This window comes from Monodon monoceros, unplaced genomic scaffold, assembly GCF_005190385.1.
Source record: "Monodon monoceros isolate NGI ecotype Baffin Bay Population unplaced genomic scaffold, NGI_Narwhal_1 Super_Scaffold_9, whole genome shotgun sequence".
Taxonomy (NCBI): Eukaryota; Metazoa; Chordata; class Mammalia; order Artiodactyla; family Monodontidae; genus Monodon; species Monodon monoceros.
The window spans coordinates 13,578,272-13,606,007 of NW_021703786.1; the positions used below are offsets into that span (position 1 = coordinate 13,578,272).

Consider the following 27,736-nt stretch of genomic DNA (forward strand, 5'->3'; position numbering starts at 1 on the left):
CCTTTTGGGGCCTCAGTTTCTCTACTTGCACCATAATAAGAATCCATGGTTTTCTTTTTCCAGATTGTCATGGGGATTTAAAAAAAAAAAAAGTATATGAAGACTTTGAACTAATTGGAATTGAGGAATGTTATAAATTGCAAGATATTTTTTTAAAAACTGAGTTAAGTTTATACAGACTGAATTTTCATCAGTTCATCAACTTTTGTTCATTCCTACCTGCCTTTGGTAAAGTTGTCCTCTTCATGGAAAAGGAGTACAGCATCTCCCTGTCAGTAAAAAAGATTTCAAATGTCAGACCTCGAAGTAAATTTTTCAAATCTGCAAGGATATACTCTTTGCAAAGAAAACCTTTCTTTAGGACGTTCCATTGCCTCAATTTGTTCTCTGTACATAGGCTGATTTTAATATTCATCCAGTTCATGAATTTCCACTTTGGGTATTTTCTGCTTTCAATATTTAATCCCAAGAATGACCTCTCCTTGCCTTGCAGCACGCTCCCAGATTACCTCCCTTTCTCTGATTAGTTAGTATGGCTTCAGGGAATACCTTCATTTTAACGTTAAGCCGGGCAAAAACAGAAATAGAAAGATAAATCTGTAGCAAGATCAAAAATAGATATCATGGCTAAATATAAACCTGGAGGGAATTATCTAATTATTTGGATGGTCCCTTATCACAGACAATCCAGGGTTGATTGCCTTTCACTTTTTCCATATAAGAGAACAAAATGGTTAATGAATACCACGAGTAACAATTTTTTCTTTTGAAGAGTAATAATTTTAAATAGTAACTTAAACCCTCTTTTCTTCCCCAAATCTCGTCATGTATATTATAGTATATGATTTTCACAACTGCGTGCATTCTTTTTGGGGACCGTCCAGTCTCATTTTGACTTGTAGGTCAGAGAGCATTGAACTGGGAAGACCAGGACTTGCTTATGGAGTCACTGTGCAAATTTGGTCAACTTTCTCAGTCACTTTGTTCCTTCCACTCTGCTGAGCTGGAGTTGGAATGGACGACTCTGCTCCTTTTCACTCTCAATTTAATTTACAGGCTAGCAGCTGCTTTTTTTTAGGTTGGACCAACACCAAGTAAGTAAGGACTTGGAAATGTGAAGAAGTAAGGACTTGGAAATGTGAAGAAAGACAAATGTGGTGTCACTTGAGGCACAGTAGCCATTAAGTTCACGGATATAATGCAAATCGCATGCAAATGTTATGAAAACTTGGCATTAATTTGTAGAAACTTACTTTGGAGCTTGCCAGCAGCGTTGAGATCCTATGAGGATTCAAAACTAATGTTTTTAGGTTAAACCAAAAGTAAGGCTTTTTGAAGTTATTGGTTTCTCCATACTTGCCCGGACTCTACTGCTGAAAGTTTGACACTCCTCCCTGCCCCCCATAATGATTTCACTACGGCTTGATTCCATTTTACACCCGGTCCCGCCCCCGCTTAGCCTGACGTCACGTGATATCGTATTTGCATACTACCTGGGACTGGGTGTAACGCTCCCCTTTTCTGCGTCTTCTCATTGGCGGCGCCGGAAAACCAGCCCTCTTCCGGACGGACCAATCAGCGGACCCTCGGACGTGGGACAGCAGGCAGGGGTGGGGTGGAGGTGGGGTCTTAGGTTGGATCGCTAGGCATATCGACCAATCGTCCTCTGGTGTGGGAAGATCAAGCCGAGGATTGGTTGGGAGGAGGGGTCTGGGGATCCGTAGGCCAATGAGGGCTCTGGGCTGAGGGGGGCCGGTCTCCACCTCCTAGGGCAGATAAGCAGCAGCAGCGGGGGTTGGGGGGCTGTGTGGGGCTCGCTGTGGGGCCGAGGCAGGCCGGCAGTCAGGCGGGCGGGCGATGGCGGGGGCCGCAGTGGGCGGCAGAGGCGGAGGTGCCTGGGGGCCGGGGCGCGGAGGGGCAGGGGGGCTCCGGCTGGGCTGCTCTCCCCCAGCCCCCGCCGGCTCCCCCCGGGCTGGGCTGCAGCCGCTCAGGGCCACCGTCCCCTTCCAGCTGCAGCAGCCGCACCAGCGCCGGGACGGGGGTGGCCGCGCAGGTGAGTCGGGCCTGGAGTGGGTGCGGGGGGGTGAGGGGAGCCGTTGGGGGAGGGGGGGCGCGTGACTGGGGGGAGGGGTATGGGGAGAAGTGTGAGGGGGAAGTGGATGGGGCGAAGGAAGAGCAAGGGGGTCGCGCAAAGTCTGTGAGGACGGAAGGAGCAAAAGCAAGGAGTCGTGAACGCGGAGTGCACCGCCGGGACAGAGTGTGCAAGGAGTCGGGGCCGAGAGGTGAGGGAAGGAACCTGGCAGATGGAGGCTGGCTTTGGGGGCGTAACCGAAAAGTGGGCAGAGGTGTCGTGTGGGGGTGAGTGGAAGGTGCAGGGGTGGCAGCGAGGTGTGAGGAAGGAATGAGTTGCGCGTGATGGGGGCGCCCTGTTCAGGGTTTGAGCTGGAGCGAGGAGCCGGTGGGCGCTGGATGTCTGCACGGGAAGGGGGAGGGGCATGGAGGAGAGCCCCGTGGAGCTATGTGTTAGTTCTCCAACTTGAGTTTGGCACCAGCATCCCGTTCTGCAGCTCTAGAGTTCCTTTTCCCACCACTTCACGTGGGCTTCCCTTTCTGCCACCTCCTGGAGCTGATTTCTCCTGAGCCGTTGGAATAACTTAGTTTAACGGCTTTTACTACCGTACAAACGCTCCGCTCCTATTCCCTACATTCCTCTTGGTTGGCCCAGAAGTTGTATGTTCCCAGATCACTGACCTGCTTAATATGGCTTCCAACCATTGCGTGTGTGTGTGTGTGTGTCTGTGTGTGTGTGTGTGTGTGTGTGTGTGTAGAACCTGAGTAGTTTGCCCCCTGCCTTTCCCTCCTCCCCCCATCAAGGCTGTTTTGTCCTGGGCATGTCAGTCAACGTGGCAGTGGGGTGAGGGCTACATTCAAGTACATTGTGGCAAATACCCACACTTTCTGAACAGCACCAAAAAGATGTCTTAATAGCAGCTTAATAATGTGGTCGATATGGGGAAACTAGGGGAGAGCAAGCTTAATCTTGCTTTCACACTCAAAGTTGTAATGGATCCCCTGCAAATGCAGGCAGTTAGGAATGGGAAAAGGAACCTACTTGCATGAGGAGGTTGGCAAGAAGTTGAAAGTGAGACTTGCATTTGATTCACACCAAATGTGAAAAGATCACTGCACACTTCCAAAACCTCAGGGTCTACCAAACGTACAAAAGTCGTGGTCCCTGCCATCTGATGGTTAATGACATTCTCTAAAGCAGAGTTTCTTGAGCTTTTTGTGATTACTAAACTTAGTTTCAGCACACCCCCTCCTGAAAGTATAGCTGCTACGGTGCCTTCCTAGGTAGGAATGGGATTAAGAGGGTCTCTGAAGTAGAAAATCCAAGTCTGTCTGGACTTCATTGTAAATGTTAGCATTGCATCTTGGAACGCAGAAACTTGGTCAAATCTGGTAGCAAGATGGTAACCAACTAGTAAAAGTATACCTAGAATCTGTAGAGCAGGGTAATGCCCAGATAAACTCATGCTTTTCATGAACTGCTGTAAAGCAAACCAGAAGACTACAAACCTGTTGGTTTTGTTTGTGCTTCCTTGGAGTCCAGGGAAGTTAGTAGAACAGCAAGCACCTGAACCTTAGTTGCTTTTAGTAGAAATCAACAGAAAGCCTGCCTGTGTATTAGTTGGAAATCTATTAGCAGTCATATTTTAACAGCAGTTATTTTGTGTCTACTATAGAACTAATATTTAAAGGACAAACACTGGTGGACGCTGTGGAAAGAAGAGCGTAGCTTTGGTTGACTGGGTTCTTCACATGGCCTGTTCCTTTTTTAGGGCCAGGGAACCCAAGATACTGGTAAAAACATAGGAAGCTAGAGCTCTGCACAATTTGTTGGGTGATTTAAGGCAGATTGGGTGATCTCTTGCTTATGGATTGGGCTGATGGATTGTTTCTCCACTTATTAGTATCCCAGAGGCCCTAATAAGGCACTTACCTGGTCTGTAGTGGGATTATCTATAGTTCTCAGTGAGGCAGGAGAGAGGAAAGACAGGAGGAGGAAAGAGTGGCCTGAGCCTGTGGAGTTCTTTGTGGCCAGACATTAAGGAAATGTTCCTGGCCTTTGGTTTGGGAGCACATCAGGTCTTCTGAATGTTAACTTCTACCTTTATGTGTACTCAGATTGTTTCCATTCCTCGGCCTTGAGAAGTAGCAGAAGTGGTTTCCTTTGGGCCCGTAGGATATATGTGATAGAAGTAAAAGCCTTGCAGTCATAAACCCTTAAGGGAATGGCTTTGCGTGCCAGAGTTACCTGGGTGTCGAATCCAGGTTCTACCTTTTACTAGCTGGGTGGCTTGGAGGAAGTTAAGTAACTTCTGTGCCTCAATATCCTCATCTGTAAAGTGTGAATAATAATATCTACATCATAAGAATCAAATGAGTCAGTAACTATAAAGTGCTTAGAACAGTGCCTGGCAAGTAGAAGGTACTCTGAAGTGTTTGCTGCTGCTTATATTGTTGTTATTCTCTCCACCCAGCCAAGGTGAGAGCACTGTTGGCCAGAGCCCATTGCCTTTTCAGGCTTCAAAGAGCAAACCCATATTGGTCTGAAACCAGTACTGCAGGTTTCAGAATTTCAGAGCCTCCCCTTGCACTTTTATTCGCTCATCTTTTAAAATGAGCTTTCTAAACAGGGCTCTGAAACCCAGCTGTTTAAAAAAGCATGTGAGCTGAGAGGGAGTTTTAGGAACAATTAAGTGTCGTCACTTTCTGTTTCCCATCTCAGAGTGACGTAGTGCTCAGGGCTGTGCAGTTATCTCTCCACCACACACCCTGTTGTGTTCTTGACTAGGTATATTAGATGTTGTTTTAAAAAAAAAAAGAGTTATGGTGTAAAGAGCAGGATTTACCTTCTGTGGCCATTTATCTGTAAGGGATGTCTTCATAAAGTGAGGAATGGCTTCATTTTAACAAGCCTGGGCGAGGCGTGTGGAAGGTAGAAGAGAGTGGAGAGAAAAATGAAGGTCAACTCTAAGATGCTAAGAGCTACTAGTGGGTAACAGAAACCCAGGATAAATTTCTTACTGCAGTTTCCCCTTTAATTAAATTCTCGTTTATGTCTTTAGTCACTTGGAGGCTGCTGACTTTTATATTCTTCCAGGACCACTGATCATGGACAAAACGGGGCTAGGAGGTGAATTGTTCTGGGTTCCAGTCTTACCTATTCTGTTTAGTGTCTCCATATCCATGTCCAGAAGCTAATGTTCAATACAGCTTTGCAAATTCTTCTCTAGTGGACCAGCCCCACTGGCCAGCTGGGTGCTGGGGGAGTCCAGTGCCTCCTCTGCCCACCAGACTCTTCTTAAACCGAGGTTTGGCATTATGGCCTGCAGACCAAATCCAAGCCTCTGCCTGTTTTCGTAAATAAAGGTTTATTGGAACACATGGAGCCCTGCTCCTTCATTTAGGTATTGACTGTGGCTGCTTTTGCACACTGACAGAATTTGAGTAGTTGTGCACAATGACAGAGTTGAGTAGTTGTGATACAGACGGAATAGCCCACAAAACCTAAAATATTTACTACATGACACTTTTCAGAAAAAAATTGGCCTACTCGTTGTCTTCAACGATGTTCCTGACCAATATTCCTATTAAAAAGATGAGTTTCAAATGTGTGTTGTATACACCTCTGCAGAAAATCCTAAGGGGGTAAAGAAAACTAAGAAGCCTGTGTCCCCACTCATATTTTAGGGAAAAAGAAAGGGGGATCATCAGCTTCCAGTCAGTTCTCAATCTTTATAGAAGATCAGCACATGTGAATCCATGCTGCCCACCCCCACCCTTGTCAGGTGACATGTGTTCGGTAGATATAAACTAGTTTGGATTTCCATAAAAGCTTAACTGTTAGGCAAATTTGCATCTCCTCCCCTCTTACCCTCCTTCCAAATCTAACAACCCACAACTGCAGTGAACATATTTCAAAATCAGTTGGAAATTACTTTAGGCTTATCTCCTGTTTTGGATTTTTCTCCTTGCCTTTTATTTTTCTGAACAGATCATTGAGAGCTGGTGGTAGTCATGGCTGCCTTCAGATACTGACTTCCTCACAGGGACATAGGAAGGGTTTATTTCAAATGTCCATTAGGTTCTCCAGGATGGTTGTCTCAATGAATGTAAGGCAGCATTGTTATTAAATGCTATTGGTAATTATTAAACTCCTTTCCTTGCAGTGCTCTTGTAAACTTAGTCCTTAGGGCATGGGTGTTTAGAGAGGTATGGCACCACATAAAGGAGGTTGCTTATTAGAAGTTCTGAGACGAAGCCCTCATCAAACCATGGTCCTTGGTTTGAAACAGCCTGGAGATTGAATAGAGTGTAACTTTTCTATGCCACGGAGCCATCTTGCTATATTGAAGCTTGGGCTGCAGTTAAAATCCTTTAAGAGCTACAATTGTGCTTTGAAAACCTGTGATTGAGGCAGCTTCTGTTTGGGAGGCATCAAACATCAGGCACTTCCCAGCCTGACACTGCTAGCTTGCTTTTGACAGCTTTGCTAGCACTAGGCACATGGTCAGCAAAATGCACTGCTGAAATATCTGACTCTTAAATGTTATCACCAATGATGGCATCTTGAAACTGGGGGCTAAGGTGCCTAACTACTTTATCTTTTTGGTACCCAAAGGAGAGTGCGTCCATGTGTTCTTCAGTATTTTGGACGGTAAGGGATTATACATACGGAAGCTCTCCACTTAGGTCACATAGAGCGAGGATTTTTTAAACCATTTGAGGTCAAATGGAGAAGGGCTGAGAACAGCAGTGGGGTGTGGCGGTAAGAGGGCATTGTTCTCTCTGGTTCCAGATATAGATTGTCCTCTAGAAAATTTGAGGCAGGATTGATTGCAAAATTTTCATAGTTGTGGTGGCAATATGAGCGTTGCCAAAGTGGTTGGTGGGCTTTAATAGCCAGAGAACACTTTACCTTCATTTTCTGCTAGTTTATAATGAATGGTGTGATGGGCACCAAGGCCACACTATTCCTTGGCTCTTTTTTTTTTTTTAATCTATTTATTTTATTTGTTTTAGTTTTGGCTGTGTTGGGTCTTCGTTGCTGCGCGCAGGCTTTTCTCTAGTTGTGGCGAGCTACTCTTTGTTGCAGTGTGTGGGCTTTTCATTGCGGTGGCTTCTCGTTGTGGAGCATGGGCTCAGTAGTTGTGGCACATGGGCTCAGTAGTTGTGGCTCACAAGGTCTAGAGCACAGGCTCAGTTGTTGTGGCACACGGGCTTAGTTGCTCCATGGCATGTGGATCTTCCCGGGCCAGGGCTCGAACCCATGTCCCCTGCATTGGCAGGTGGATTCTTAACCACTGCGCCACCAGGGAATCTTAATGGAGCATCATCCTCTGGATTCTTACAGCTCTCACATAGAGCCTTGGTGCCAAAGGATTCAGACTTTAGGGTGTGACATATTCTGGGGGCAGGTCTGGTTTTTGAGTTCTTATTGACACTATCATATATATCAAATGCTATATGACAGTAGCTCAAATGCTCTACTAGACTTACCTGGGCTTACTCTTATACCACAGGCAGCTTGGAGCCCTTTGAAAGGGCTGGAAGGGAAAACCTTGTGTTTCCTTCCCGTTTCAGAGTGAAGGTGGGTGACCACCAGCAAGTTAGTTTAGTGAGACTGGACTGTCTCTTCGTGAGTTAGTAAGTTTTATCCCCCTCTGAGATGGATAGAAGAGGGAGCAGGGAAGAGTGGAAGCAAAGCAAAGTTGAGTGGGGAATCTGGTCAACTTTCCACCTCTGCCTGAGTTGAGTCTTCACAGAGGGCTCCATTATTTGTTTTGCTGGTTTATGAATTAACCAAACATTAGCCAAATCTAGTCACATTGTTGGGTCCAAAACAAATCCTGATCTCAGAGAGAAAAGTGTTTTTGGATTATATTTGAAGCTGTAAATTATCTGTTTCCAGTTGTGTGGAGCTTGTGAAGGGGCTCTTGTTCTTGGGAACAGCTGTCTGGTGGGAAGCTCTGCACAGCTGGCTGCTCTCACCCAGGATTCAAGCTCATGGTCCTCAGTGAACCTCCTGGTTTTGAAAACTCTTCCTGGCACTTTGTTCTCTCCTCCACGCTTTTCCTCAGGGCCGCTACAAAGCTGAATGCCCAGCTTGGAGTCATTTAAATGTTTATTCTTAGGCCCTGAGTACGCCTCAATCGAATTTTACTGTGTGGGAGCACCACAGCCAATCAAGGGTGGCTTCAACGAACTTAAAAGAATGCTATCAAAGTATTTCATAATAGAAAAACTTACAACTCCAGCCCCTGGGGAACCTGGAACTGAAGTCTGGACTGTGTGCAGACACTTAACCTGCCCTGCTCTTGAGCCCCAGACAGCTGACACCAGGGGTGGCGAATGCCTTGGGCTCAGCTCTGCCTGCACATTCTAAAAGGGGGGAGGTTGGGGGAGGCCTGGGAAGACTCCTCCGGGGGCTTTGGTCGACCTGAAGCGGCAGGCTTCAGGGGTGGGGGAGTTTTCTCTCAGAGCCTGCCTGGATGTGGCTTCTTAGAGTTGGGCAGTATTTGGCAGGCAGAGTGATAAGTTTGGGGTGCCTCTTCTCTGACCCTGTACTCCCTATCTTGCAGATGGTGGGTGGCTTTTCCGGGGGGAGCTTTGTTAATGAGTGTAGGTCTAGATTACCACCTGCTCTGCCGCTTGCATCCCTCATCATCCGATCCTAAATGAAAGCATGCAGGAGAGCATGGAGGTCTAACCTCCTCAAGAGGCAAGGGTAGGGTTAAACATACAACTCCAAAAGCAAATTACTAACATGTGCACCAATGAATGAAAGGTAAATTCAAGCTGGAGGAGGCATAGAGTGAAGGAATATTCAGTGTTAGTTAGGGTTAATTAGAGAATTACTGAGATGTCTCTAGTAGGCTTTTTTTTTTTAATTGGCCAGTATATTATTCTCCCTACCATTAAATTAAATTTTTACTCTCTCCCTTCCCTTTTGAAAGTGGCACTGGTGTGTCCTTGTTTGGTCAGCTGTGTACTTTAACTTTCTCAGATCTCTTTAGTCCCTTCTGCCCCATGCTGGAAATTGTGTGCCTGCCTTTTTAAAAGGTAGGCACCTCATGTTTCAAGTTCAAGTGCAATGGAACTCACCCTGCAGCTTGAACAGATTTGAGTGTTTTTGCAGAGGGAGGGCCAGGGCAGATGGGGATTGTTGTGCTCAATAAATGCTTGTTGGATGGAGTTGCTGGAAAGGCAGCAGGGGTGGGGAGAGTGAACCACACTTCCCCAGGCTCATTTGAAATGGTTTTTTCCACTACTGGCCCCCACACTCTGTGCCCCCTTTATAATACCCCTCTTTAGCTACTTACAAGGCCCCCCCACCCTGCCCGAAGTGTTAGTGTTCTCTCTTCAAATCACTGGTCTCCCATTCATCCTGGTCATTGGGCTCGAAGCCCAGCTGGTGGCGAAGACGTGGCATTTCCATGGATGTCTTCGCTAGGCCTGTAGGTTCTGTTTGCCGCACACTTAAAGCCAGAGGGTGAGCTTGGGCCGTTAGTTACCAGGTTGATCCATGGAAACAGCCAATGTTTAGGATTTTGTTGTGATTTTGTAAAAGAGCCAGAAGACCTGGCTTTAGGCTTATATGTGGATATGGGTGAGAGGCCAAGGAGACAGATGAATGTGGGATGTTCTTTCACTCCAGGTAGATTTGCACCAAATTCCTAGTAGTGCTATAATGTATAGCAAAGGAAAGCAGGAAAACAAAATCTGAATTAGCAGCTTTTCTAGGCCAGGGTGCAGAATTGCCTATTGGCTTTAGGGTGGTTTTAGAAGTATGATCAGGCAGGAAGCCCCCCTTCCCAAGCCAGACACCATCCTTTATATGAAGCACTGCTGATTCCTCTTCTCTTTTCCCCACCAAATGGGGGAAATGCTGGAAAGAGATGCTCACTGTCATTCCCCAAGCACTGATACCTACACTGTCATCCATGGAGCCTGTGTTCCCCTGCCAACCACGGGCCTGGTGGCTTAGTCAAAATGGTTTTATAAACCTGCTCAGCTGTGGGTAACTTTGAACAGAGTGAAAATGTGATTGCAAGGAAAGAAAGGCAGCTTCTCTTCCCTCCTCCCCCCTTCTCTTCCCAACCTGCCGCACTGCCTTCCCTTTAAGAGTTTTCTGTGCTCTATGTGTGTTTGATCGCCCACACGGCTTTGAGAGGACTGCGGCTGATAGCACATGCGCTCCCTGCCCTACACCTGCAAGCTGGCTGAGAGCCTGACGCCCAGCCCCCATTTGGGACTGTCTTTGTAACTCATGCCCATCAGATATGACACACAAATTGGAGTTGAGGGTGGAGTGCATAGCATTTGGCATGACAGAGGGGATGCAACCAGAGAGCTTTCACAATATCATGTCGTCTGGATTTCGAAGTTGGGGAGAGGAGGCCCACGGGAGGCCATCCATGTGGTATGTGCACATCTTAATGCTGAAGGCAGCCCCTGGGCTCTTTCTCATTAGAACCGTAATCCTGGGGAGTTTTGTGTTCACAGGAGAAGTCTAAAGCAGCTGCTTCTGTGGAAAGGAAGAGTCTGTGGATCCCAACCCTGGAAGGCCCCAAAATTCACCTGCATTTTTCAGGGAAGCTGAGAGTATGGATAGTGTTAGTTTTGACAACGCGCTCCGCATGTTTAGCTCTTTGTTGCTCGCAGTCGGTACCCTGGAACGTTTCTCATTCAGCCTTGCCACAGTCCTGCCGGTGCAGGTGGCATTTCCTTGTTTTTGCAGATAAGGAAACTGAGGCCCCGAGAGGAAGTGACTTGCCCAAGACCGTGTGACTAATAACGCCCTTTTGCTCCTGATCCAGGGCTCTTCCCACATACGTGTGCAGAGTCTGTGGGGAATTTCCCCTCAGGCTGGCATCCTCTGCGGCCTGCCCAGCACACACCGGCCTGTTTCCCTTCTGCTTTTGCACCTGTATCCCAGGAGCAAAGCTTCATTTGTTCAACTGACCAGAAGAGAATTGGAGAGGAAAATGGGCTGCAGAGAAGTCTGTTTGTTCCTTCAGCACCCCATAAGTAACTATCCACCTGGTTCAGCTGATTGGAGGGTGATGGTTATTACATTATATGTGTGATGTGGTGACAGCTTTTGAGTGTTTCCAACTGGTTGTAGATATGCAATTTCCACGTGGAATGAGAAGCTAACCAAGGACAGCTAGGGCCCAGGAGGCAGGGTTTTCCTGCCTCGGTGGGGTCATGGTCATGGTTACTGAGCTTGGGGCTATGTCAGGGAGATACTCTTAAGATGGAGCTTACAGGAAAGGGTGTTTTTCTTCTGTGTGGAACTATGTGGAATCCCCCAAAAGCACTCAGGAGTAAATGTGGGTGGTGCATTTCTGTGGTGGGGGGGGCTAGGTGCAGGTGGCATTGTGTCATAGGTGACACTTTAGTCCTCCATGTAGGGGACGGCTGGTCCAGACCTCCCCCACCCCTGCCATACTCTGCCTGGGCGTGTCTCCCTCTCCTAGCTTTAGGTTAACTGGGAGTGGAGTCGTTGTGATACGTGATAGTGCCTTTATGAGACAAGTGTGTGCCCACTAAGGGGACCAGAAGGGACTTGAACTCAGGAGAAAGTTCCAACTAGGGACGTGGTGTCATGGAGAAGTGCCTGACCTGCTTCATAGAGAGGGTTATGGGCAGCTTTTACCTCCTTGTTTCTCTTACAAAACCAGATTTCGTGTAGAATTCTTGAATATTCTAATAACCATATACTTATGTGGAACCTTCCTTTCCCAGTTATTTCCCAACTGCATAAGGTAAAGCCCCATTATAACAAATATTATAAAAATGATTCTACATAATAAAGCTATTTCCATGCTTCATCTAAATGCTTTTATTGTTGTTTTTTGTGGTTTTTCTCGTTCAGAGGAAAAGAGTGACCAACTACCTTATGTAACAAGTACTTTTCCTGGTCCCTGTCCGTGTACTCGTTCATCTCTAAATCAGAACACTCGAGGGCTTGCTGTTTGCGTTGGAGGCAGGGAGCGGGGAGCAGGGCTGTGGACCCATCACCAAGTAGCACGGCCCCCTTACTTTCTTTTCGCCTCGAACCTCCCACCCTCCTGTCCCTCCTGATTGTTTACAGACAGACCACCACACAAACCCCAACAAAGGACAGTATGTGTATGTATCTGGATGTGAGCGTCTGTGTGTGTGTCTTGAGTGTGAATGTGTGGGTGCTGGGTGTGAATGTAGGGGAGAGCATGTGTATGAGTGTGTATGTGAGGAAAAGTGCATGTGAAAGAAAGCAAATGATAAAGCAAACGGGTCAAATGTTTAAGAATAGGCAAATCTGGGTAGAGGGCATGTGGGTGTTCTGGGTACTGGTCTTATTCTTACATCTATATGTTTGAACTTATTTCCAAATAAAAAGTTTTAAAAAATGAATATATGCTAGACTAATTTGACTGTACCAGGAGTTCTTTAAAGTTTCTTCTATCATCCTTATAACATATCTTATTCTCCCCATTTAACAGAAAGAACAACCGAAGCCCAGAGAAGTTAAGTGACTCGTCTTGAGTTCATGTAGCACACTGAGGCGGAGGCAGGATTTGGGCCCAGGTATTGACTGTTATAGTAGGAGACTGCAGCTTGTCCCTGCTGCTCGAGCTGGACAAGGTTGGCATCAGATTCTGAGAACCGTTGGGCACCTGCGGCCGTGTGTCTGAGCCCAGTCCGTGCCCCACATTGACCCGGCAGCGGGGTTAGCAGGGTTGCAGCAGGCTGCTGATCCACACTGAGCATGTTCAGGATGTCCAGGTACCTTCTAGGGAAACCTGCTTCCTCATTCTGAGAAAAACTCTCACTCTGCTCTTCACTCAACTCTCTTCATTTTCTTAAAATACATGAAATTGGAAGGCTCTCATGTGCCAGAGCCATAGAGTAATACTACTTCGCATTTTTATGGTAGAGATCCAAGGGGAAAAGGAGTTGAGTTTTGTCTAGAAAGCAATGTCAGATTATGGGCCAGGCCAGACAGCTTTTTTGCCTGTGTACCAGTCGGTCTGTTGTGCCCACCGCCTTGTGAATGTACAGGAGCCTGCGGAGTTACAACTTCATACACAAAGGGAGGGCTTCACTCTTTGTCAATGAAAACTTTCCACTAACCGCAGGGCCCCAGAAGGGGTGGATCTGGTAATCACCGCTAAGCAGAGTTAGAGGTTCAGACACTACTGTTTATTCCCAGCCCCTATTCTCTCCCTCCAAACTGCATGCACTGCATCCATCTGTGCTCCTTGAAGGCACTAGAATTATTCCTGACATTTTTGCTTACTGACATTTCCCACCAGCTTCCAGAATTGGGGTAAGTGAATGAGTCTGACTCTACTTCTTAACATAGAAAAAACAGTTTTTGGAGAATCTTTACTATGTGTCCTTTATCTAAAATGCCTCCCTGCAGCCGCCCTAGAATGTGAGACTGTGGTTAAGTTAGCATCAAAGGATTTTTTCATGGATTCCAGCCAGTTCTGTGAAATAGACCCATGAGCGTTTACTATATTATTACACCAGTTTATACAGTTAGATTGTTTGTCCTTAGGCAGTTATCAAGCTATATAGGCTGTCTCCAGTATTCTCTTGGCTCTGTCCCACTCCAAAATCAGCGCCCGGTGGATGGCATCCGGAATCCGGACAGGTTGCAGGAGGATGAGAACTTACTGGGTTGTCTGCAGTGTAGAGGTCTGTGTTAGAGCTGCCATGCAAGTGGCCAGAGCTGTCTGTTTGGAGGGGACTGGGACCACTGCGCTTTCCCTTCCAGTTCTTAGAGGCATGGATGGGGTGTCTTGGTAATTAACACCCCAGACTGTTTCCCTGGATCATATTCTCCTCTTGCTTCAGGAGGATAAGCCTTTTCTTTACCTGACTTATGAAAGAAGGTGTCATTACTATTAAGCAGCTTTTGATTTAGGAGCAGATACAAAGCCCATTGTAAGAGGGGAAGATGGTGTAACTCACCATCCAGTGGTATGTGTTGCCATGTCCTCCTTTGTGCCTGGAAGCACATGGGGAGAGGTGACCTGACGAGCGTCCTTCTGTTATGAAGTTATCATTGGTCTCAGGCAGACATTGAGGGTAGGAAAAATCTTCCCAAGGTCATACCTTTCAAGGCTCTTTCTAGAGGGACCATCTAATTTGTGTTTCAGACAAGGTTTACCCTGGAGGCACTATATAACCTTTGAGCCTCCCTTAGGAGATCTGAGCAACCAGCAAGACCAGGGCTTTAGAGCAGGGGCTGCCCTGGAATGTTGCCCAGCACACACTGGGGTTTTTCCACCAGGCCCAGCCTGGGAATTTGCCTGGGATTTGGGGTCAGGGTGGATCAGTTCCAGAATGCCAGGGGCCAGGTAGGGAATCACTAGGTGGGATGTAGTGGTCTCTCAGGTATTTCCTTTCTGAAACTGGGGATGCAGTAGAACTTAAGAGATGGACCTAACCAGAGAAGATTTTGCAAGTGGGACAAAATGATCCACGCAGGTTTTCAAAGCTTTGAGGGTTGTGCAGAGTTAACCCTAATAAGATTTTCGACCCTGAAGGCAAGGCAAGTTCTGTGACTGTACCTTCATGGCCCTGAGGGACATAACTGTGTAACTGCTCCTTTAAGCCCCCCTCCCCACCCCCCAGCCCAGAGCAAAATGAACCAGAGCAGAGGTCCTGACAGACCTACTGAGGTGTAGCAAGTGAGCAAACCTGCCCTCTGAGCTCTGATGTCTACTCGGCAGTTACCACGTGACCAGCCCTTCTGCCTGTGGCTAGCCACAGGTAAATTGAGCACTATTTATACTCTCTTGCTTGGGTGAGGAAGTTTGAGAGATGGTCTGGGAGCGCACAACACAGCTGTCTGATCAGCCTAGGTAAGGCATATCTCCTTTTGACTTGGTGCCTTTTTTTCCCCCTTAACTAATTTTGCCCCGGATAACAGCATGGGCTCTGGGGCTTTCAATTTAGCTGAATCGGTCAGTAGCCATCTCTTATTTACCCTTTAATAGCTGGAGAATTCTAGAACTGGAGGAGGCTCAAACTCTCTAGGTACGACCTTCTGCCTTCTGGTGGGTGAATATTGAGACCTCTGGGGGCATGTAATGATGTCTCCCTGGAGCTGTTCAGGGGCAGACTCTACAATCTCCCTCATTCATTCTGATGAGCAGGAAGTTCTTCCTTTATCTAGCTGGAATCTCTCCTACTCTAATTAAGTCTCTTCTGCCCTTCCTTTTTACACTCATGCAGAAGAAGACATAAATTCTAATTCACTTCATCTTCCTCTTGGGATCTAGCTACCTTCGCTTTAGCTATTTTTACCCATCTTCCCTGGGATCTCACTGGTTTCTACGTTCCTGTAATGAATGAGCAAATGGACGCCCAGGGTAACTTGGTGGGGCATATCTGAGGTTATATCCAACTCCAACTGTGTTTCTGGATCATAGGAACTCTTTAATTCTGTGCCCAATCTGGGTCTTTCTCCTGGGAGGACATACCACTTTTTTTTTTTTCTTTTAATATTTTTGGCTGCATTGGGCCTTAGTTGCCGCGTGCAGCCTTTCTCTAGTTGTGCCGAGTGGGGGCTACTCTTCATTGCAGTGCGCGGGCATCTCATTGCAATGACTTATGTTGCTGCAGAGCCTGGGCTCTAGGCACGCAGGCTTCAGTAGTTGTGGCACATGGGCTCAGTAGTTGTGGCTCACGGGCTCTAGAGCACAGGCTCAGTAGTTGTGGCGCACGGGCTTAGTTGCTCCGCGGTTTGTGGGATCTTCCTGGATCAGGGCTCGAACCCGTGACCCCTGCATTGGCAGGCAGATTCTTAACCACTGTGCCACCATGGAAGCCCGACATGCCACTTCTTTTTTTCTTTTTTTTTTGCCACTCATTAATTTAAAGTCTCCTTCCCTTAGTATCTTTATTCTACCTTGTACTGATTTACATCCTTCAATTCCTTGCCTCCTAGTAAGCCTCATTGACTGTTTCATTTCTTCTTGCCCACCTTCTCTTTCCCCAAATTAGAAGACCAGAACAGTGAACCAATTGAATTTGACTAAAACCTGCCAAGATTGAACTGCTAAACAGTTTAGATCCTTGCTAAGGAGTGAAGTTAATTCTGTCTTCCCAAATTCCAAATTAAGCCGGTTCTTTTTTTTTTTCCCTCACAGCTTTATCTTGGAAAGTTTTAAACCTGCAGAAAAGTTGTAAGCCCAGTACACATCCATTTATCTTTCACCTTAGACTCATTGATAACTTTTGGCCACAATTGTCTAATCTCTCTTCCCTCCTTGTGTGTATTATGTATATGTGTGTCTAGACACACACATATGTGCATCCATAGGCACTTTTTCTGGTGAACTGTTTGAAAACAAGTTGTGAATATCTTGACACTTCGCCCGTTACTTCAAGGGCATCTTCTGAGAATAAGACCATTCTTCTACATAATGATAATATCATTATTACACATAAGGAAACTATAATTCCATATTATCTAATATCCAGTTCATTTTCAGATTTCCTCTTTGTGGCTTTTTTGTTTTTATTTTTGATCCAGGGTCCAGTCAAGGTTCTCGTTTGGTTATGTCTTTAAAAAAATCTGTTTAAAGTTCCCCTCCCATCCCTGTCTTTTTGTTTTCAGGTTTTTTGATTACTGACTTATTGAAAGTGTGGACAGCCTCCTAGCTGTCCCACATTCTGGAGTTTTGTGACTGTTCCCTTTCAATGGCACTTGACTTGTTCCTCCATCTCCTGTATTTCCTGCAAGTGGGAAGTTAAGTCTGGGGCCCAATTCGATTCAGGTAAAACATCTTGGGCATGAACATTTCGTGGGTGAAGCTGTGTACTTCATAATACATCGCTTCAGGAGGTACACAGTGTCAGAATGTCCATCACTAGTAATGCTAAGTTTGATCATTTGAGGTGGTGACAACCAGATTTCCCTTTGTAAAAGTACATTATTCTCTTATATGTGGTACATTATGTAAGTGTTCTGCTCCCCACAGTGTTTCTCCCAGTTGTTTTGGCATCCATTGCTGACTCCTCCTGACTGAGCTGTTACTTTGGGAGCTGCATAAAGCCAGTTCTAAACTAACACTGAAGGACATGAGTATTGATGTGAGTTCTAAAGAGGAGTAAAAAAATTTTCTTTGGGCTTTTAGAATCATTGGCGGGAAGGCAACAAAATGAGGCCATCAAATTCTGTCAAACTCTAGGTATTCACACATATGTTGCTGTCTGGCAGTTTGCGTGAGGTCAGGGAGAAGGCAGGCTGGATGAAGCTAAAAATAAGTCATGGTTTGTTCACAAAGCAGAAATTATTTTGACTATTTGAACATGATCTATAATTCTATTCTTATTTCCTTTTTTTCTTTCACTCGATTTCCACTGTCCTCACTAGAAAAGGGATCCCTCCTTTTTAATTGTCTTCCTCCACTTGCCCTACATGCCCAGTGGGTAAAACAGTGTCCCTGAGACCCAGGTCTGATTGTGCTGATTCCCAGTAGGGAAAATAATAGAACTCTTCCAGTCCGTGGGGAAGTTCCTGAACCAAGGCAGCCAGACAGTCATGACAGTTGAGTCTGACAATGAAACACAAGGGGGGAAATGCTCTTTGAAAGTCTTCTGTGGGGGAAGAAAGGCCTGTGTCTCAAGTTGCTCTGTGGCGTTGGAGAAATCAGTTCACCTGTCTACACGAGGGTGTTCCTGGGCTCCCACCCAGAGAGTCCCTGAGAGTGTGTGGGGCGCACACATTCAGAACAAAAATCAGAGTAGGGTTTCAATCACAGTTGTCCTGTCACAGGATTTACTGTAGATGAACCTCCCCAATCTCTGGTTCTTCCTTCACCTCTTTTATCTTTAAAGAACTAAGTGGACATCATGATTTCTCCTCTACTTGATAAGAATCAGATTGTCGTCTGAAGTGAAGATACTGAAGGGTTTATGCCTGTCCTCTGAGTTTATAGCCACCCAGAAATTCATCCCTCCCAAATAGCCAGGCGGTGAGGATTGCTGTTAGATGGAGAAGGCTAGGCCATGGCTATTTATGCTATTCTTAACAAAGGCCGAATAGATCCCAAAGGAAAGCATGCTCCAATCAGTAACTGCTAGTATTTTGTCCTGTTTTAAGAATGTTGAAATCCTTCAGAACTCCTCTTCATAGAATTCAGATAAAAAGTGAAAAGTTCACACCACTTCCTTTCTTTCTAACTGCAGCTTCTTGAGAATTGAACAAATGTCTAAGTAACTGCTGTCTACTCTTCATACGCGAGCACGCACACACACACACGTACGCTTTGGGATCAACCTTTCCCTCCTTGCTGATAAGAAGAGTTAGGGTATTCCTCATTTTTTCCCCATAGTGACACCTCCAAATGGGTTTCTCCTGACCCTTCTCTCCAGCTGCCCGTGGATGTGGTCTGCATCCTGGGGAGTCAGACACACAGCAAGAAAAGGTTTCACCTGAGCTACACACTTAAATATGGAGACAGTATTAAATACAGAGTTAATATTAAATATGGAGTTAGTATTAAATATGGAGTTAGTATTAAGGTCCTGGCTGAGAAGTTTTTCATGTGTATACAAATATCACTCTTTTTTTTTTCTCTTTAGGTAAGCCTTCTTGGTAAGGGAAATGTGCTGTTATTCCTTTTTTCTTCCTTCTTTTTAATCTCACTTCTTTAGTTTCTTCTCCCTGTTATGATTGAAATGAGCTATTGCTTGGGTTTGAAAGAAGTGTTTAAAGCCCCAGGTTTAATTTTCCCAGCTGGGATGGATGGGGTCTCCTTGGGCTTTCCAAGGAGGGCTTCTAACTCTTGTACAGTCATATTGAGGATTTCGGTTTGACCACAGCTTCCCTCCAAAACCCACATGTCCCTGAGTTAAGCAGTTAACCGGCGCAGGACCGCAAGCAGCTCAGAAGACTGCCTGCACTGTTTAATCCCAGCACACATACTGAAATGGAAAAGTAATCCCTGTGAAGCTGTGAGGAGGAACTTCCCCTACTTACTGCAAATCTGGTATTGGGGAATATTTAGAAATTCTGCATCCCCGTTTTACTTTGCTCCCCTCTAGGTTATCATTCCCGCCGCCTCCCCCACCCCCAACAAAAGTGCTGCATCACAGCTAGGAGACGGGAAAGGACAGGGCCTGCTCCCTCAGTGTCTAACCGTCTGCCCTGCCTCAGCCTCCTGGGTGGCCCTTTCCCTGCCTGCTTCTCCTGAAGTGAAGATCAGTGGCTGAAAAAAGCGTATTGTTAGAAAAACGTGTAATAAGATCTCATTTTATTAAAAATACATATGCACACATAGGTGCACAGGGAGAGATCAGGAAGGATGTGCAGAATGGTGATTTCTGAGTGGCGGCATGCATCGTTTTTATTTTTCAGTTTTTGCTAATCTGCATTTTTAAAATTTCCTTTAATTTCCTCCTGTCTATGTACAGCTTCTGTTATAATGAGAGTTATTTTAAAGAGGGAAGGCAAGAAGACTAGTGCTAATAATGCCTCAAAGCCCAGTGACATGAGAAAGTGACTGACAACTTGTTTGCTGAGCCCGCCAGTTGCTGAGTTTTTGCCACCTGTGAAATCTCATTGGCTGTCTCTCTTCTTCCTTCTGTAGTCCTTCTTGGGTATTTTGGGGTCACTCAGCCTCAAGCTAATGGAGGATGGGTGGAGAGTAGCCTTGTCTGGTTTCCCAGGTTTCTCTCTCCTGCATTGCCCCAAAGATAGTAAAGTAAGTGAAGTAGCCCCCCTAGATTCCCAGCCAGGACCCTCTGGTCAGCGGCTGGTCTCTCCTTGTAAGCCGCTAAGCCTCCACCCCACAGTCTATCTCTGGCCAAGTTGAGAAGGGCAGCCACAGATGCCTCACTTCCTGTGTCGTCTGCTGCCTTCCTCCTTTCCCTGACCCCTCCTAAGAGCTGTCGCCCTCCTCCTTCGGGTTCCCGCAGTGGGGGTTTGCTGGTGTGGTCAGGCCTGAGCTGATTTCCAGCCAGGAATATGAGGGAACAGCAGAGACCAAATGGTGGTCCTTCGGAAGAGTCAGTGGCTGGAGGAACCCCCAGAGGTTGAGCTGGCAGCCTGGCCCTTGGGGCTCGTATCGGCCTGCCCCACTTCAGCTTGGTCAGCAGCTTCTTGTCCTGCTCCTCCCGTGTCTGCAGTGCCTATCACAGGGCTGGTTTGTGGTGGGCACCCAGAACCTGCTACTGAAGGAATCAGTCAGTCTGCTGTGGTGTGCCAGGCCCCTCGTCAGCTGTTTGTGTGTTTCTGCCCTATTCACTGTCCCCCAAGGTGCAGCAGACACTTGACCACTGGTCCACTCCACTCAGAGCCCGCTCTCCCCAAAGCCATACAAATGTAGCAGTTGGGAGACAGGGCCAAGTGGCTCCGGAAGATAGCACCTAAGGCTTCTTATCTCTGGTGTGTGCTGTTTTGTTTTGTGTTTTCCATTTGCCGTTGCCCAAGAACCAAAGCATCCTCCACTGCTCAGCTGTATGGTGAAATGGCCTGGCCCTGTGCCAGGGAGCTTCGCCAGGTGGTTGGGCTGTGGAGGCTGCTGCATGCGATGGGCCGATAATACCCCACAGCGCTGTAAACAGGACACCCCACCCTCCCGCAGCCACCCAGCCAGGGCCCCGCAACTTGCTGCTTTGTCTTGGCCTGTCATGATAGGAGCGTCTCTTCTCAGACAGGGCAGCCAATTGTCCTGTTTCCCAAATCTGAGAGGGGTACTTTCCAGAAATGAAACCAGTTCATCTTCCGACCACAAGCAACCGTTGTGACTTCTCAACACTTCTCCTTTAACCATAATCACACAATTGCAGGGCAGAACCCCATCCCCAGATCTTTCCGGTGGGTGCACCCATAAGGGAGGGATAAGCCCAGGAGCCCCTATTTCAACTGCACTCACTTGTGAGATTTCTTAGAGGATGTTCCCGACTGAGGGAGGTCTCGGTGCTGACAGCGCTGCTGATGCCCACGCCTCCCAGCGGCTCTCTTTCGCCTGCATCATTCACTCTGGGTGCTGTCCTGGCTGGGTTAGACCAACACTAGGAAAGGAAAGGGCTCTGACACTGAAGCTGTGGGCCTTCCCAGGGGACAGTGGTGGCTGGAACTCACCCTGCATGTCTCCTCTTCCTTCCCCACCCACACCTTCAGTCCTAAAAGATTGTGGTGTGGGGAGGGGCTGACTGACAGTAATTGGTTTGACATGATCTATCTAATGAAGACTTTAAAGCCTTTTTGCATCTCATCTTTCGTTGTTTACAGCGTCCCTGAGAGGTAACTGAGGCTGGGACTGTGCTCCTGCCTGCCCGATGGGAGAGCAGGCCTGGTGAGGGGGGAGGGCATGAGGTGTGGGCTGCAGTCACGCCACAGTGAGGGCAGAGCTGCAGTCAGAACCAGATCCCTCACACCTGAGCCCTTCCCAGATATTCGGGGGCCACACTGCTCCAGCCTGTGGCCCCTTCGAGGATGGCACAGAACATGTCAATGTCTGGCTTTGGCTTCAGTTTGTGTTGCGTTTGGAGGGAACCTGACACCTTGGTTTCGCCCTTAATCAGTTCTGGTGCCCAAATTAGCAGGTCATCACCAAACCATTTGGGGTGGGGTTTTTAAAATAAGTGGTAGATTAGTTTTCCTGTCAAAATCTCATCTTTTTAAAGTGCCCCCCTCCCTTAGTTTCTGGGCGTGAAGGAAACATGGCACTTTCATCACCTCAAAGGGTCTAAGAACGTGGGGGTTTTGGAGGGGAGCTGGGGCTTTGCTGAGTGCTTTGAGACAGAAGGGAATTCTGTCACCTTGCGGCTGGTCAGGAGCTGGGCCAGCATCCTGTGCTAGGATGTAGTCACTGTAGAAATAAGTCTGAGGCCCAGCGGTCTCATTTAAGGAAAAGAAACTGAGGCGAGTCCTCCAGTTTGTCTTAGATGCAGCGACATCCTTGCAGGCCTAGCAGAGAGGAGGGGGCTGGGTCAGAGGCAGCTGGTTCTGGATTGGGGTACTTGATTTCTCCCCATTCGCCCTTCCTTCCCCTTTTTCTTTTTTTTGTATTCGTGTTTTTGTTTTGTTTTGTTTTTGTATACGGAGGAGCAAGTCAGAACCGACAAAGCGCTCAGAGTCTTTTTGAATAACTTAGGTCAGATTTGGATGTAGAGTTGATCAAAATGGGTGGTTGGATTCTTATACCAAATTCCAGGATCCTGGGTCCTCCCCAACCCCGGGGGTGCTGGGGAGTAAAATGTCATCTCTGATTACTGCCCTTGAAATTGGACTCCTCCTGTAACTCGCCAATGAGGTGGGCTGTGAAGGGTATCAAGGGGAAGATGTAAAATGGGCATATGGTTTACTAGAATCCTTCCCACTAGGCTTCAAAGGCTTCTCCAAAACACCAACCAACCAACACCCCAAACAAAAAATTGCTATGTGGTCTCCTTCCTTACTCCCTTCCCTGAAGGAGCTGCCAGGCATTTCTTCCTTCAGGTATGTAGGCAGGTGTCCTGCACCCTTGGAGGTGCTCCTGATGCAAAAGGGCCAAGAGCCCTGTGGACTGATGTAGGAAGAAGGAGGCTTGGATTTGGATGTAGGACTGCCTCCTGACTTTCTGGGTGACCAAGTCCAATCTGAGACTGGACTTCTCTGTGCCTTGGTCTCCTTATGAGTCTTTCTGGAGCCCCTTTAGGAGAACAAAAGACTGTACACACACAAGTACTTTGTGAGGAGGGGGCAAAACTTGAAAGTATTATACAAACTTAGGGTGCAAGGCACACAAACTCAGAAGAGCATACTTAGGGCCTCAGGATGGAAAAATTTCTAAAGGAGGTTTTTGCAGCAATTTCTGCTGAGGGGCTGAGAGAGGTGGCCCCAAGAAATCTTTCTCCCCAGTGCTTTTTTCTCAGCCCTGGAGTCCCAGCCCTCTTTCTTCCGACAGCAGTGAAGGAGCTGTTAGAATCATGGTGTTCTGGCCTCTCTGCCAGTCTCTGGCTCATCTGCTTCCCACCTGCCTCATTGCTCCTCTGTCATGTAATCTTGTAAACTTGCCTCCAAGGGCCCCCGCCTCAACAGTGGGCTCTTAGAGACAGTTTGGGAGAACCACAGGACAGCATTTTGGTGTCTGGCCAGGCTGCCAGCATGGGTCAGGATCTCCCAGAAGTATCCAGATTGCCACCTTTTGATCTTAAGCCCAGGATAGAAAAACAAGTGGCTGAAATGCCGGTGTAGGGGATGCAGTTGGGGCTTGAACCCAGCGTGCCTGTCACTAACTTTCTGGGTGACAGGTGCAGGGAGGGGAAGAAAGAGGTTGGGCCTCCCTGAGCCTCAGAGAGAGGAAAGGGGGCAAGCAGCTCAGGGGGATTTACTCACAGGGAGCAGGGTGAGCATGGATGTGCAAGGCACACAAACTTAGAATCCAGGTGTAATTAGAGCAGTCTCTCCCTGATAGTAACAGGTTTTTGATTTTATGAGAATACTTAGGCATCTGCCAATCTCCAACCCTATGCTGTAGATGCTGTGTGGGGTTCAAAGATAAATTAGACAGCCCTTGGCCACAGGTTGTTTATTAGCTGGGATTTACAAATACTTGTAATCCAATAGAGGCTGGGAAGTACTAGAAGAGTACAAAGTACTGGGGAAAATCAGAAAAATCCTGAGACATTCCTTCCAGGGGACTCAGGAAGCTCCGTGGAGGTGGAGATGTTTAGGCTGGCCCTGATGGACGGATCACATTTCAGCCCTGAGCACATGTGCAAAACCTCAGAGGAGGGCAGGCCCAAGACATGGGTGGGAAATGGTGCATAGTGTAGTTTGTCCAGGACATAGAGATCTTGAAGAGGAGTGACGTGTAAAGGAAAGGTAAGTGGGACCAGAACACGAGGCCTATGAGTACTGTCTTTGAAAGAAAGCCTTTGAAGAGTTTAAAGAGTGTTAAGGTCATTTAAAAGGGTGTGTTGTAGGTCAGTATATATTGATTTGGAAAGGTGTTTATGATATAAGGTAAAAACTCATTGCAAAATACAGTACAGTATATAAAAGTACAGTATAATCCCATTTTTCATTTTAAAGCATACACACGCACACACACACATACATGCACGTACATAGAAGGCAAGGCCCCCAAGGATATATATCTCATAGTATTATCCGTGATTATCTCTGGGTGTTGAGATTTGCAGTTTTTTCTGTTTGTTTGCATATTTCTTGAATTTTCCACAATTCACAGTACTTTTTTTTTGGCCGCAACACATGGCTTGCAGGATCTTAGTTCCCTGACCAGGGATCAAAACTGGGCCCACGATAGTGAAAGTGAGGAGTCCTAACCACTGGACTGCCAGGGAATTCCCCACACTACTTTTTTTTTTTTTTTTTTGCGGTACACGGGCATCTCACTGTTGTGTCCTCTCCCGTTGCGGAGCACAGCCTCCGGACGCGCAGGCTCAGCGGCCATGGCTCACGGACCCAGCCGCTCCGTGGCATGTGGGATCCTCCTGGACCGGGGCACGAACCTGCATACCCTGCATCGGCAGGCGGACTCTCAACCACTGCGCCACCAGGGAAACCCCCCCCCCACTACTTTTATAAGTCATTTTTAATTTGTTTTTTTTAATTTATTTATTTTTTAAAATTTATTTTTTTTTTAAATAAATTTATTTTTATTTATTTATTGGCTGTGTTGGGTCTTCATTGTGCGTGGGCTTTGTTGTGGCGAGCAGGGGCCACTCTTCGTTGCAGTGCACAGGCTTCTCATTGCCGTGGCTTCTCGTTGCAGAGCACAGGCTCTAGGCGCGTGGGCTTCAGAAGTTGTGGTGCACGGGCTTAGTTGCTCTGCGGCATGTGGGATCTTCCCGGACCAGGGATCGAACCCGTGTCCCCTGCGTTGGCAGGAGGATTCTTAACCACTGCACCACCAGGGAAGTCCCTTTAGTTTGTTTTAAATGAGCACATTACTATAGGATGGCTGAGGAAAATGACCTAGAAATATGTAAGGAATTAGATAAAACCTGAGACTAAAAGTTATCTATGCAATAACATTTATGATATTCAAATTGGGGTGGGGGAAACCTCTCAAACGTCCAATAATATGGGAGGGGCTAAGCAAACTACTGTATATCAACTTGGTGGAATATTATGTAGTCTTTAAAAATGACAGATATGTAGATTGTTGATACTTGGAAATGGGTAGAACAAAGCAGAATATCATGTAATACATTTCGTATTGATTATACTATGTCAAAATGTGTGTAAATATTTAAATGGATTTGGAGAAGGTAGATAGTATTATTAGTGTTTCTCTCCTTTTTTTTATTGTGGTAAAACACACATAACATAAAATTTACCATTTAACCATTATAAGTTTATGATTCTGTGACATTAAGTACACTTACAGTGTTGTATAACCATCACCACTGTCCATTTCCAGAATATTTTCATCACCCCAAGCAGAAACTCTGTGCCCATTAAATAATAATGCCCCATTCCCTTCTCCCCCTAAGCCCCTGGTAACCTCTGTTCTACTTTCTGTCCCTATGAATTTGCCTATTCTAGGTACCTCATATAAGTGGAATCATACAATATTTGTCCTTTTGTGTCAGTTTTATTTCATGTAGCATAATGTTTTGAAGTTTCTTCCATGGTATAACATGTTTCAGAACTTCATCCCTTTTTGAGACTCCATTGTATGTATAGAACACATTTTGTTGATCCATTCATCTGTCAGTGAACACTTGGGTTGTTTCTACCTCTTGGCTATTGTGAATAGTGCTGCTATGAACATGGGTATACAGATATCTCTTTGAGACCCTCTTTTCAATTCTTTTGTATATATACCTAGAAGCGGAATTGCTGGATGGTATGGTAATTCTATATTTGACTTTTTGAGGAACCTGCCAACCTGTTAGTGTCTTTTTAATGTAAAGCTCTTCAAGTTTATTTATATCTACAGTCCCCAGTTCTTTTGCTGTGCTTAATGCACACATGAATTATCAAGAGATTAGTACAGATGTGAAAGCATTTTGCTCTGCTTAAAGGAAAGAGCCTTACAGACCTTAAGATAGTAGTGTGTTTTGAATGTGGCTGCGGAAAACACGGTCAACCCAGATGACTGAAACTTACAGATGATTCCAGAATGCTTAGATTTTAGCAACAGTTTCAACTTTTACCTTCCCCCAGAAAGCTTTAATCAAGGTAAAAAGAAAAATAAGTGGATTTGTAACTGGTTTATTTTTGTTCTATTTAGCCAGAAGTCAGAGACAGAGGAGAGAACCAAAAGACTTGGATATTCTCCTGGATCCTGGATAGTTGAAAGTAGTTATGTCGTTCTCTTTGTCTCAGTCACCTAGGTTCCCTGGAGCTAATGGTCTTGAAGGAAATAGGAAGAGTCCTTCAGTTAACTGGGTTGAATTTGTACATAGGAGCCTTGCAATCAGTGCTGGAAGAAGGCAGGAGATAAAAGGAAATAAAAGGCAGGATAAAAGATGGAGGAAAACTTGGTTTTTGTCCACTTCCAGTTACTTCTTTAATGATGGGAAACAGTCCTCTCAGGAAACTCAGTGCGGAGACCTGGGAGTTCACAGTCTGTAGTCCATTAGGAACAGGAGAAAGAAGGCATGTGTAAAGTAACCCCTCGTCCAGCGTGAAATGGTGTAAATTGTTTCCAGTGACAAAGACCAGCTGGATAAGTCAGGAGAGCTTTCATCACGCTGTATGTGCTTTTATGGGCTGCTTCAAATTCTGTAGGAGGGAGGTAAATATAAGTGAAGATGCAGCAGTCCGGTGAGGCTTCCTAAAAGAGGGAAGGTTGGTTACTGTGTCTGCTGCCTCCATGCTGACGTCCAGGTGTGCGGGCTGTGCTCTCTTCCAGCCAGTGTCCCGTGTTCCGTGGCCCCAGAAAAGCCAGTGTGTAGGCCTCAGCCACCCCAGGTCCGGCGTACGTTCTCCCTGGACACCATCCTCAGCTCCTACCTTCTGGGCCAGTGGCCACGAGATGCTGATGGGGCCTTCACCTGCTGTACCAATGACAAGGCCACCCAGGTAATGAAGCTCTCTGCTAATGGGATAAGGGATAAAGGTGGGGTGGTGGGCTGGCCGAGGAGGCCTTGGGTCGACTTACCAATACTCAGTCATTGATGTGACTTGTCCTGGGTTTTGGCTGTACATACGCACCATGTAGCTTTTCATCATCTCATGTTAACCAACTTGGTTCTCTTCGTAAATTTACCTGAAAATGAGTTTGCATTCCACCTGACTGGTGGGAGAGAGAAGGCAATCTGGGTTTATCAGTTTGGCTTTGAGTATTCATGTGTGGGTATACAAGAGTTGATTTTGGAATTTATCCTAGGTTTTAATAAATGAGATTTACGTTGCTAAAACAGACCAACATTCAACTGAGTAGGCATTCCCCAGACAACTGGAAGAGGTGGCCCGAAAGTGTGTTGAGCCAGGATAGATCCCACTAGAGCAAGAGGAGTGGAAAGTTCTCAGATGATGGAGAGTTGATCCCTAATCAACAGCCCTGCCTGGGACTTCGGTGGACCCATTTGAGTCTGATGGAGCCCAGGTCCCCTCTTCAGGGTTTTTCTCTTCATTAAGAATCCTAAACTTAGAAGGGATCTCTGTAATCATCCAGTCCATTGGTCAGCTTTTGAGTAAGGTAGTGTTAGCCTGAGCAAGAAGTCATCTCATACGTGAAATTTTACAAAGATA

The 27,736-nt window shown here is 46.4% G+C and overlaps 1 protein-coding gene across 3 annotated transcripts in view; it reads left to right on the forward strand.

Moving 5' to 3' along the window:
- Positions 1 to 1,785: 1,785 nt before the first annotated feature.
- The window catches only part of FAM117A (family with sequence similarity 117 member A), a 42,704-nt gene continuing 16,753 nt past the window's right edge, over positions 1,786 to 27,736 (forward strand). The window contains exons 1-2 of one of the 3 annotated variants that reach the window (XM_029211874.1): positions 1,786 to 2,053; positions 26,895 to 27,064. In XM_029211874.1, the coding sequence (XP_029067707.1) occupies positions 1,858 to 2,053; positions 26,895 to 27,064 (366 nt within the window). In that variant the 5' untranslated portion in view covers positions 1,786 to 1,857. Of the gene's footprint in view, positions 2,054 to 2,174; positions 2,283 to 26,894; positions 27,065 to 27,736 lie in introns of those variants that run through there. The other 2 variants (XM_029211875.1, XM_029211876.1) reach the window with 2 other exon arrangements.